Here is a 12816-nt window from a genome sequence, read left to right as displayed (position 1 = left end):
TGTTAAAAAAGGCACTTGTCAAACTGTCTTTAGAGCCACCAAATAAATCTATTTTATAGTCCCATTAGATATCTAGCTCAGAATCCCATTCACTCTGGAAGGTCCTATGGTTGGATGCACAACAAATTTCCTGCAGTCATCTCTGGTACACCTCCTTTGGGTTGTTAAGAAGGTGTTGAAATGTGAGAAGGCCGGTAGTGAAATTAAATTGTGGGTCAGGGTAATTAGGAAGGGAGAACACCAAGCATTTTCATAGTACATTGTCTGGCTTTTAGTTGCAGCTGCAAACAACGGATATGAGTTTAACCAGTTGCTACAGTGCAGCTGGTTCAGATCTGGCTTTATAACTAACTGGCTGAAGTAAAATGAAATGGCTGGAAAATTCCAGTCAAGTAACACCAGTGGGAACATGTGGAATTAAATAGTGTGAGTAAATGCTGGCCAGGTTGAGGAAAAAAACTTCAGACAAACTAGAGGGTGGTGGTGAGGATGTGTAGAAGAGAGGTGGGGAGGGGGCAAGCAGGACATTTTCTGGCCCTTGTAACAAGGGTCTGTTGTTTGCATTAGCTCCCTTGCCGGAGAGGGGAGTTTTCCTCTCTCCAGAGAAGTTTGTAGTGTGGCTGGTCTACCTTCCTCCTGGACTGAGGTCACCTGTTTTTGTTTGTGTTTTCTTCTTCAAGAAGAAAGAAAAATATGCCATTACTTCAGGTCCTGACAACAACAGAAATGGCAGGCTATTCTTTCCTTTTCTTCAGGACGCTTTTCCTACCTTGTGTGACCCAGAAGGCCCTGTCTCTCTTGATAGTCCTCTTCTTACACCATGTGTACCAGACATGCTGAGTGTGTTGGAGGTGAAGGTTCAGTGTCTTGTAAGTGTTCTAAATAAGGAAGGAAAATGGGTTTACTAAAGGAAAGCTTTTGTAGTATCCATTTTGTCTGCTTAATTTGGAGAATTTAGACTTGACTCCAGAAGAAATTTCTGAGAAGTTCAAGGGCCATTGTGCTGTTTGGGGAAAACATTTGCTGTAACTAAGTTGAGGGTATTTATTCTCTGCCAGTGCCCGGGACCTGTGTTTGCCAAGTGATTTCCCAGTCCCAGGGATTAGCCAGTCATGTGAAACATTTGATTAAGAGACTTAAAGAAATCTTAGCTGAGGCACGATTGGTGGCTATTGGCAGGATGGCCCCAACCTCAACTCTGCTTTGTCTCTTGAGTGTTTGTAAGAATGTTTGTAATGATGAGCCATGGGGGCTGGATTTATGATCCAGTGAGGAATCTTTTTAGAAATCAAAGTTCTGGTGGGTATATTATTAATTAAGCCCCATAAGTTTCTACATAACTTATAAAGGAGTCTTTTTTTTCTCAGAGCTATACCACCAGTCAGCTGTTTGGGGAAGAAGATACCAAGTTATCAGAAAAAATTACCTGTACCCGAACAGCAACATGGTTCTGTCTGAGGAAAGTAAAGTTTTTCTTGATGCACATTTCCTGGATTTGCATTAAATTTTTATACTTAAGCCTAGAGGACTTTTTCTCCCCCTTAACAGTGGCACCTTTCATTTGTGAGGCAGGAGCACTTGGGCCGGAGTCTGGAGATCCTGTCTCCAGCCATTCACCTCCAGCCTAGAAGAGAACACTTCTGTTTCCCTTCCACCCTGTTTAAATTTGCATGCGTTCCTCCCCACAGATAACCATCATCTTCAAAGCTCACCGTGAGTGCACAGATCAGAAAGTGTACCAAGCTGTGACAGATGACCTGCCGGCCGCCTTTGTGGATGGCAGCACCAGCGGTGGGGATGGCGACACCAAGAGCCTGCTAATCGTGGAGAGGGAGAGCGGCCGCTACGTGGAAATGCACGCCCGCTACATAGGGACCACGGTATTTGTGCGGCAGCTGGGTCGCTACCTGACCCTCGCCATCCGTATTCCTGAAGACCTGGCCATGTCCTATGAGGAAAGCCAGGACCTGCAGCTGTGTGTGAATGGCTGCCCCCTGAGCGAGCGCATTGATGATGGGCAGGGCCAGGTGTCTGCCATCCTGGGGCACAGCGTGCCTCGCACCTCATTGGCGCAGGCCTGGCCTGGCTACACACTGGAGGCTGCCAATGCTCAGTGCCACGAGAAGATGCCAGTGAAGGACATCTACTTCCAGTCCTGTGTCTTCGACCTGCTCACCACTGGGGATGCCAACTTCACCGCCGCTGCTCACAGTGCCTTGGAGGACGTGGAGGCGCTGCACCCGAGGAAGGAACGCTGGCACATCTTCCCGAGCAGTAGCCACGGGACACCCCGTGGAGGCGGCCATTTGTCTGTCAGTCTGGGACTCACATGCTTGATCTTTATTGTGTTTTTGTAGGGATTGTCTTTTGTTTTTTTTATTTTTTGTCTATAACAGAATTTTAAAATATATATTGTCATAATATATTGAGTAACAGAGTATATATGTATATACCATGTATATGACAGGATGTTTGTCCTGGGGCACCCACCAGACTGTACATAATGTGCGTGACTGTTCCAAGTATGTTGGATGTAGTGTTCTTCGACTGTATTGATTTTGTTTTGCAGTTTTGTGAAATATTTTATAATGTCCCTGCCGGGGGACCTGTTAGAAAGCACTTTATTTTTTATATATTAAATATTTATGTGTGTACCTGGTTAGTACGTATAGTACATATACACAGACGCCATCGCAGCGTTCCCGCTGAAGAGGACCAGTGACGGTGCTCGTGGCTGTCCCTGGCTGTCCGTCCCTGCCTTCTCCCTTTGCTACTGATCTGCCACATTGGGTGCGCAGCTTTCACTGGCCTCCTGCTGGCGGAGCTGCGTCCCTTGAGCGAGGAGGTCCTTACTCTCACTCCGTGTGGAAGGACAGCTAACTAACTCCCCGACAGGCACTTTGGCTCTTGTGAAACACGCATCTCTAAGCAACCCTCGCCCTCCTTCACAACTGTCACTTTTTCAAAGGGCAGGGAGTGTATTACTACAGTTTTCATTAATTAGGATTGTTCTGAGCACTTAGGGAATGTGAGGTTGAGCCATATGAAACTGCTGTTTCTATCAGGTCAGAAGGGGCTGGTGATGGCAATTTCATAGATAAATACCAGGCATTTTACTAGACGCCAGGAGCTCTCAGACATTTCCTCCTCCCGTGTTCCTGTTTAAACTGTATCACACCTTGCTCTTCTCTGTATCATTTGTGCAAGCCCAAGTTCTGAGCCTTCTTTCCTTGGCTGTTTATGCCCAGAGACACACTGCTCCCTGTCTCCACCCCCCGTAAACCCTCTTCAACCTCACCTGATGAACCCAGAGACTAGGCCTTGTTAGATTCTCTCTTCGTGTCGAGGCCCAGATCCCATCACAAGGTGTGCCACTCTTCCTTGCCGTCCACACCGTGGCCTTCACAGTCGCTGGCGCTGACGTGTCTGTATGCATGAGGGAAAGGATAGGGTGTTAGATGACAGGAAAACTTTGAGGGCCTGAGCCAGTAAGTGGCAAAATGGGCTCTGGTGAACCCAGACCTTCTCACTGAGCAACGTTGCTTCCCAGGTGGTCTGTCTGTCTTTAATTAGATATGCTCCTTTGTAACATCTATAGTGATAATGTACTAGTGAGTGCTCATGTAACTTGGTAAAATTCCTATAAAGTAAAATACCTCCTTCCATTTCACCTGTTGGCACGCCCTTGCAAAAGGAAAGCACCACCCACAAAATGCAAGAACAATGAGGAAGTGAGTTCTACCTAGGGCAGGTAGATTTCTATCGTATCTATGTAAATGTTTGGTTCCAAGGAGAAACGAAAGAATTTGTACCTTACCTTACTCAGATTTACATAAGTGCAAGAAGAAAGTTAATTTTATATACCACAGCAATTGGGATCCAACTTGTGCTGAATTTTAGATAGCCAGGTATCTAAACCTGGGGCCTGCCTTTTCCCATGCCCCATTGATTAGGGTCATGGCCAGAGGCCCAAACTGGCAGGAGAAGAGGATTTTGGTTCGTGAAATTCTATTTCTTAGTGAACTGATGATCCAATTACAGCATGGAGCTGTGGGTTCATCTAGAGGTGGGAAACTGCTCTTTTTCTGATCTAGGAGAGGATAGTCTTGGGAAGTCTGGGAAAATCACAAAGGCACCCTACTTCTTACTTGATAAAAAGACACAATACCAGAGAAGTGAAACTGAACTTGTTACCCTTCTATAAAGATGCGGGGGCCTACCTACCATGAGCTCTGAACTGTGGCTGTTTCTGTTCACCTACAGGACATGTGCCAGTTCAGAAGCTATAGTTAGTAATTTTGTTAGGTAATTGAGTAGAACAAAGGAGGAAAAATATTTAGAGTATAACCACTATTCTTGTGTGAACAGTATAAAAGTGAAGTAAAAGCAATAGAAGTTTCTACAGTGTCTGGCTTTAGAGTGTATATGGTTCATATTACCTTTGTCCTCTTTAGGGAAAGCAAAATCACAACCTCTACTAATAGTTGGGGAAAGAAACAGGTTGCTCTGCCATATCCTAGCTGGGAAGGATGCCTCTAAGCATTCTGTTTCACTAGCATTTGTGCCAGTGTGTTTGGCTAGTCTCCCTTTATAATCAGTGTCCTCCTACAACATTTACAGTCCCCACAGATGACTAAGAAATACAAATGCTTCTCTAGAGAAGGGCCAGCTTATTTTCCATTTCTTTTCTAGGACTTTCAGAGAAAATAGTACTTGTACATTTTGGTTCTTGCAATCTTCCTTAACCAAGAGTTTCAGGTGATCCCACCACATGGATAAGATGTAGCTATTCAAAGGTCTCCTGGGGGAGGTTAAAACTTGAGGGAAAACACTGGTTTTCACAGATGCTCCACATGGCTGTCTTTAAAAGACTCAAAACATTTTTTTGTCCTTTTCTTCCCTTTGTTAATGCTTGGAAATTCCCACAGTGTGTCGAGTCTTTGCAAAGAAACCTTTAGATGTGGTTCATAGGTATATGGATAAGTATCTGTGTAAAACAGTGAGTGTGCAGTGTGTAAATACTTTAAATTATTATGCTAGAAAAATAAAGTTACATACCATGCTGTGGAATGTTTGTTCTGTGATTATAGTGACACCTGCTGGAAGAGCTGCAGAACACAGGAAGGGAAGAAAGGGAGTGAGGGAGTGTTTGTGCAAAATCCTCTGATCACTGACAATCCAAAACTGTCCACAAACTTGCGTGTTTTCTAAACTACATCTTTACTGTAGCTTTTCATTTTTCAATTTTAAGCAATTTCAAGTAAGAATCTGTAAAACTAGTCCACTGGTATGATCCTAAAGGTCTGTCTTTAGTAATAGTTTTGGTCCCTTGGCAGACATGGGACCTGCCCTGTGGTGCTTTTAAGATAGCATGGATGGGAACTTCTGGTGGGAAGGACTTGGGGGCAGGATTTTTTGGCTTTGGGAACTTGTAAATCCCTATTTCTTGGATGTTCTAAAAAGAGATCACAAGATCTCAACTTGTTCTTTGTTCAAGAAACATGCCGAAGGGTAGAAAAACTTGAAAAAGAAATTAAACCCAAACTGAAAGCAAAGGAAATCAATTACTAAGTCAAATACTAAATGGGACAAATTCCAACTCAGGGAAACCTACATAATCATTTCTTAAAAAGAAGACTCAATCCTTATACGTAGTGTTTAAGTGTAGTTCAGAACAACAAGAAAAATCCTCTGAAACACAAAATAAGATGACCGTGATACAGCCATTGAGAACCTAATACATAAGCCTACACTAAATGAACACTAAGAAATAAACCACATCACAATGACGTCTGTACTCACAAGTCAAAATTTCTCTTTCTGTATACTCTAAATCCAGACCCCCAGCTTTTCAGGAATTGAAATTTAAGGAACTGTCCAAAAACCTAACAAGGAGGTCTTTATTGTTTTACACAGGAAACTGTGACTTTAACAAACATTAAGCATCCTGATAGTTACTGGAATTTTGTTGTCTTTTGGGGGTTTGTTTGTTTTTGTAGCCACATTTAGTATTCTATTGCCTGAGATCAGCTGGAATACCAGAGTCTTGGATTGCTGCGGTCCTTTCTGAGCAAATATACTTTAGGGGAACAGCAAGAAAAAAATCTAGCAGGTTCTTTGTATGTGTCCTAAGGACTATCTCCCTGCCTCAGAGAATCTAAGACATTAAAAAAAAAGAGGAAGCAGTTCACAGTTCCTTATTATTTGACTGCCTAAGCTCACCATATTTTTCTCCTTCCATTCCCTGTCTTCCAAATGGATAAGCCATATCACAATATTATTATTTCAAGAATATTTGTCTCTGAACTTATTACTCTACCTTCACCAAATAAACAAATGTTTGACACTATCAACTAAATAACATCAACTAAATAGTATCAACTAAATAAATATTTAGTCCTTTGTACCCAAAATATGAAGTATGTGCTGGGAATGCAGAAGTTTGTGTTTCCTCTCTCTTGTGAGCAGTGTGTATATTTGTAAACAGTGTGGGGCAGCCACAGCCTAGGAAATACACTAACAGATCCAACACAGATGGAATGTGCACCCTGCCTGGTTACAATGATGTTCAAACCAAGTGAACCCACCAGGCTGGTCAGCTAAAATATATTACAGTCGGTATACCAAACTCCAGCAAGAAGAAAGCAACAGGGCCAAGTTTTCTAACTGACAGCTTATCATGGATGACAGTTATATGACACTTATTATTATTATTACAGTAATGAAAAGTCCAACTACAGAAAAAGAAAAAAAAGTAAGCACTGCTACCAAATGGAATACACAAGACCAAACCATACACAAATTAACCAAGTAGGAATTGCACTTGCCATCAATGACATAATTTTTAAAACATGATTATCTCAATCACTAATGTAGCCCTTGCACCTAAGTATATAAAGCAAATATTAACAGATGTCAATGGAAACTTGACAGTAGTATAGTAATATTAGGGGACTTTAATACCCCACTTACATCAATGGATAAATCACCCAGACAGGAAATTAGTAAGGAAATATTGGCCTTAAATGACACATTTGACCAGATGAGTTTAACTGATACATATAGAACATTGCATCCCGAACTGCAGAATAGACAGTACTTTTCAAGTGCATATGGAACACGCTCCGGAACAGATTACATGTTAGGCCACAAAACAAGTCTCGATGCATTCAAGAAGATTGAAATCATGTCAAGAATCTTTTCTGACCGTAACAGTATGAAACCAGAAATCAATTACAAGATAGAAACTGGCAAAAAACACAAATACATGGATACTAAACAACGTGTAACTGAACAACCAAAGTGTCAGTGAAGACATCAAAGAGGAAATCGATACCTTGAGATAAATGAAAATGGAAACAACTTACCAAAATCTATGGAATGTAGTAAAAACAATTCTAAGTTCATAGTAATACAGGCCCACCCAACAATCAAGAAAAATCTCAAATTATCCAACTTTATACCTAAAGGAACTAGGAAAAGAGTAAAGCTCAAAGTTAGTAAAAGGAAGGAAATCATAGGGGCGCCTGGGTGGCTCAGTCGGTTAAGCATTCGACTTCTGCTCAGGCCATGATCTCACAGTTTGTGGGTTTGAGCCCCACGTTGAGCTCTGTGCTAACAGCTCAGAGCGTGGAGTCTACAGCCTGCTTTGGATTCTGTGTCTCCCTCTCTCTCTGTCCCTCCACTACTCGCTCGCTGTCTCTCTCTCAAAATAAATAAACATTAATTTAAAAAAAAAAACTTTAAAAAAAGGAAGGAAGTCATAAAGATCAGAGTGGAAATAAATAAAATATAGATTTAAAAAATAGAAATATCAATGAAACTAAAAGCTCGTTCATTGAAAAGATAAACAAAATTGATAAACCTATAGCCAGACTCATCAAGAGAAAAAGAGAGGGCCCAAATAAATAAAATAAAAATGAAAGAAGTTAAAACTGATACAGAGGATCATGAAAGATTATTACAATTATTAATTACATACCAGCAAACTGGAAAATCTAGAAACAAATGGTTCATTTCTACAAAACTTCCAAGAATGAATCACAAAAAAAAAAGGAATAAACCCATGCAAGAAATGAAATTAAATCACTACTTTTAAAACTTCTGGGGCACCTGGATGGCTCAGTCAGTTGAGAAATCTGACTCTTAATTTCAGCTTAGGTCATGATCTCATGGTCATGAGGTCAAACCACATGTCAGGCTCTGCAATGGGTATGAAGCCTGCTTAGGATTCTCTCTCTCTCTCTCTCTCTCTCTCTCTCTCTCTCTCTCTCTTCCTCCCACCTCATGCCCCTCTCCCCCACTCATGCTTTCTCTCCTTCTAAAAAAAAAATAGAAATAAAACTCCTAAAAAATAACATTTTAGGACAAGACAGCTTCACAGGTGAATTCTACCAAATATTTAAATAAGTGTTAGTACCTATCATTCTCAAATTATTCCCAAAAAAAAGTGAATAGGGAAAAATGCTTCCAAACTCATTTTGCAAGACTAGCATTATCCTGATACCAAAACCAGGCAAAGACACCACAAAATAGAAAACTGTAGGACAATATTCCTGATGAACATAGATGTAAAAATCCCCAACAAAATATTACTAAACCAAATTCAATGATACATTAAAAGAGTCATATACCATGATCAAGTGGGATTTATCTCAGGGATGCAAGGATGGTTCAACATCTGCAAATCAACATGATACTCCACAATAACAAAAAGAATAAAAATTCTATGACCATCTCAATAGATGCAGAAAAAAATGTTTCAAAATTCAACATTCATTTGTGATAAATACTCTCAACAAAGTTGTTATAAAAGTAATGTACCTCAACAAAATGAAGGCCATTTATGAGAAACCCATAGCTAACATCATACTAGATAATGAAAAGCTCAAAGCTTTTCCTCTAAGATCAGGAACTTTCATTCTAGCCATAGCAATTAATCAAGAAAAAGAGGGGCACCTGGATGGCGCAGTCGGTTAAGCGTCCGACTTCAGCCAGGTCACGATCTCACGGTCCGTGAGTCCGAGCCCCGAGTCAGGCTCTGGGCTGATGGCTCGGAGCCTGGAGCCTGTTTCCGATTCTGTGTCTCCCTCTCTCTGCCCCTCCCCCCGTTCATGCTCTGTCTCTCTCTGTCCCCAAAAAAATAAATAAACGTTGAAAAAAATATTTTTTTAAAAAATCAAGAAAAAGAAATAAAAGGAAAATTGGCAAGGAAAAATAAAAAGTAACTCTATTTACAGATGACATGATAATATATACAGGAAACACTAAAGACCCCACCAAAAAAAAAAAAAAACTATTAGAAAAAACAAATTCAGTAAAGTCACAGGACAAAAATGGACAAACAGAAATTGGCTGCATTTCTATACACTAATAATGAGCTATCAGAAAAAAAAATTAAGAAAATCCCATTTACAATTCCACCAAAAAGAATAAAAAATCTAGGAATAAAGTTAACCAAGGAAGTGAAAGACCTGTAATCTGAAAACTATAAAACAACAATGAAAGATATTGAAGATGACACACAAAATAATGGAAAGATATTCCATGCTCCTGGATAGGAAGACTATTGTTAAAATGTGCATGCTATCTAAAGCAATCTATGGAGTCAATGCACTCACTATCAAAATACCAACAGCACGTTTCACAGAACTAGAACACATGATTCTGAAATGTGTATGAAACCACAAAAGATCCTGAATAGCCAAAGCAATCTTGAGGAAGAAAAACAAATCTAGAGGTCTCACCATCCCTGATTTCAAGATATACTGCAAAGCTAGTAACCAAAACTGTATGGCACTGTCACAAAAAGAGACACATAGGGGGCGCCTGGGTGGCTCAGCTGTTAAGTGTCTTGCTTAGGCTTAGATCATGATCTCAAGGCTCCTGAGTATGAGCCCCATGTGGGGCTCTGGTCTGATGGCTGAGAGCCTGGAGCCTGCTTCAGATTCTGTCTCTGTCTCTCTGCCCCCTCCCCTGCTCACACACTGCCTTTCTCTCTCTCTCTCTCTCTCTCTCTCTCTCTCTCTCTCTCTCTCCCTCTCTCTCTCTCTCTCTCTCATATAAACAAACATTAAAAAAATTTTTTTAATGGACACACAGAACCAAAGAACAGAATACAAAGCCTTAATAAGAAATCCACACTTATGTGGTCAATTAATCTACAACAAAGGAGGCAGCAATATACAATAGGACAAAGGCTCTTCAACAAATGGTGCCAGAAAAACTGTAGAGCTGCATGCAAAAGAATGAAACTGGACCGCTTTCTTACACCATGCACAAAAATAAATTCAAAATGGACTAAAGAGCTAAATGTGAAACTGGAAACTATAAAACTCCAGAAGAAAACACTTCTTTGACATTGGCCATAACAATATTTTTCTAGATATGCCTCCTCAGGCAAAGGAAACAAAAGCAAAAATAAACTACTGGGACTATACCATAATAAAAAGGTTTTGCATAACAATGTGAACAATTTAAAAAATGTAAAGGCAACCTACCAAATGGGAGAAGATAGGTGCAGATGATATACTCAATAAGAGATTAATATCCAAAATATGTAAAGAACTAATACAGCTCAACACACACACACAAAAACAAATAATCCAATTAAAAATCCCACAACTGATAACATCTGCTACCTACTGGAACCAACGTGATTTGTTTGACTAAATAAATGTGTGACCACAGGGAAATCCACTCTGGCAATTTACTGATATTGCCATGGTGTTTCAATGATAAACCTGGGGACCAACTTACCTTATAATATTGGTAGCTGCCACAGGATTAAGCCACAGTAGGCTCTAGGGCAAAAGAAAACAGGCAGAGGACCTGAATAGATGTTTTTGTAAAGAAGGCACCCAGATGGCCAACAGATGCATGAGAAGATGCTTAACATCACTAACCATGAAAGAAAAGCAAATCAAAATCACAGAAATATCACGTTACACCTATCTTAATGACTAAACTCAAAAGACAAGAAATTATAAGTTTTGGTAAGGTAGTAAAGAAAAAGGAACTCTCATGCACCACTGGTAAGAATGTAAGTTGATTCAGCCTCTATGGAAAACAGTATGGAGGTTTCTCAAAAAATTTTAAATGGGAAAAAAAATTAAAAATGGAAATACCACATGATCCGATAATTCCACTACTGAGTATTTACCTAAAGATAGAAACAACACTAATTCAAAAAGATAGATGCACTGCTAGGTTTATTGCAGCATTATTTATTTACAAGAGCCACAATATGGAAGTGACCCAAGTGTTCATCCACAGATGAATAAAGAATATGTGGTATATATACACAATAGAGTATTACTCAGCTATAAAAAAGAATGAGATCTTCACATTTCACAACAACATGGATGAACCTAGCAGCTATTATTCTAAATGAAATAAGTCAGAGAAAGACAAATACCATATGGCTTCACTCACACATGGAATATATGAAACAAAACAAAGAAGAAAGAGGCAAACAAGACAAAATAAAAAAACACCAGACTCTTAAATAAAAGAAAAAAACTGGTTGTCACAGGAGGGGAGATAGGTGGCAGGATGGGTGAAATAAAGAGGTTTCAGAGGTGCAAACTTCCAGTTATCAAATGACGAAATCACAGAGATGAAAAGTACAGCATCAAGAATATAGTCAATAATATTGTAATAACTTTGTATGGTGACAGATGTCAACACCCTTATTGTGGTGAGAACTAATGTATAGAATTATTGATTCATTATGCTGTACACATGAAACTGATATAAAACTGTTAATTGTACTTAAACAAAATAAAACATGAGCTACCAAAAAATAAAGATGAACCTTGTAACAAATTGAACCACAAACTTGAAAGTCTTATATGCTAAAAACTGTAAGACATTGATGAGAGCAGTTGAAGGACAACACAGATAAATGGAAAGATATTCTGTGTTCATGGACTGAAAGAATATTGTTAAACATTCATCCTAACCAAAGCAATCTACAGATTCAATGCATTTTAAAGCAATTTATCAGTGGCAATTTTCACAAAACTAGAACAAATAATCTTAAAACGTGTACGGAACCACACAACACCCCAAATATCCAAAACAATCTTGGAGAAGAAGAACAAACCTGGAGGTATCACAATCCCTGATTTCAAACTATAATACAAAGCTATAGTGATCAAAACAGTGTGGTATTGGCATAAAAGTAGACACACGGATCAATGGAACAAATTAGAGAGCCCCAAAACAAACCCATGCATGTATGGTCAATTAATCTAGGAGAAGTGAAGCAAAAATATACAATGGGAGAGAAAGAGTCTCTCCAATAAATGATTTTGAGAAAACTGAACACCTACATGCAAAAAAAAAAAAAAAAAAAAAAAAAAAAAAGAATTAGGACACTATCTTAAAGCATAGAGAAAAATAATACCAAAATAGATTAAAGACTACGAATTTAACAACTGAAGCCTTAACACTCCTAGAAGAAAACCTAGGCAATAAGTTCTGTGAGGAGAGCCTTTTTTTTTCTCCCAAGTTTTTATTTAAATTCTACTTAGTTAACATATAATATTATTTTAGTTTCAGGAGTAGAATTTAGTGATTCGTCACTTATATATACACCCAGTGCTCATCATAGTAAGTGCCCTCCTTAATACCCTTCAGCCATTTAGCCTATCTCCCACCCACCTCCCTCCATCAACCCTCAGTTTGTTCTCTACAGTTGAGTCTCATGGTTTGCTTCCCTCTCTCTTTGTCCCCCTTCCCTTATATTCATCTGTTTTGTTTTTTAAATTCTACATATGAGTGAAATCATATGGTATTTGTCCTCTGACTTAT

The 12816-nt window shown here is 39.4% G+C and overlaps 1 protein-coding gene across 2 annotated transcripts in view; it reads left to right on the top strand.

Moving 5' to 3' along the window:
- RGMB (repulsive guidance molecule BMP co-receptor b) overlaps positions 1 to 5070 on the top strand; it is a 28822-nt gene extending 23752 nt beyond the window's left edge. For both annotated transcript variants that reach the window (XM_040447862.1, XM_040447870.1), the window contains one exon: positions 1689 to 5070. In XM_040447862.1, coding sequence (XP_040303796.1) covers positions 1689 to 2357 — 669 coding nt within the window. In that variant the 3' untranslated portion in view covers positions 2358 to 5070. The remainder of the gene's footprint in view (positions 1 to 1688) is intronic.
- The last annotated feature ends 7746 nt before the right edge of the window (positions 5071 to 12816 follow it).

This window comes from Herpailurus yagouaroundi, unplaced genomic scaffold (genome assembly GCF_014898765.1).
Source record: "Herpailurus yagouaroundi ecotype Mexico unplaced genomic scaffold, PumYag 29, whole genome shotgun sequence".
Classification (NCBI taxonomy): domain Eukaryota; kingdom Metazoa; phylum Chordata; class Mammalia; order Carnivora; family Felidae; genus Herpailurus; species Herpailurus yagouaroundi.
This window is presented reverse-complemented; position numbering and strand designations above follow the sequence as displayed.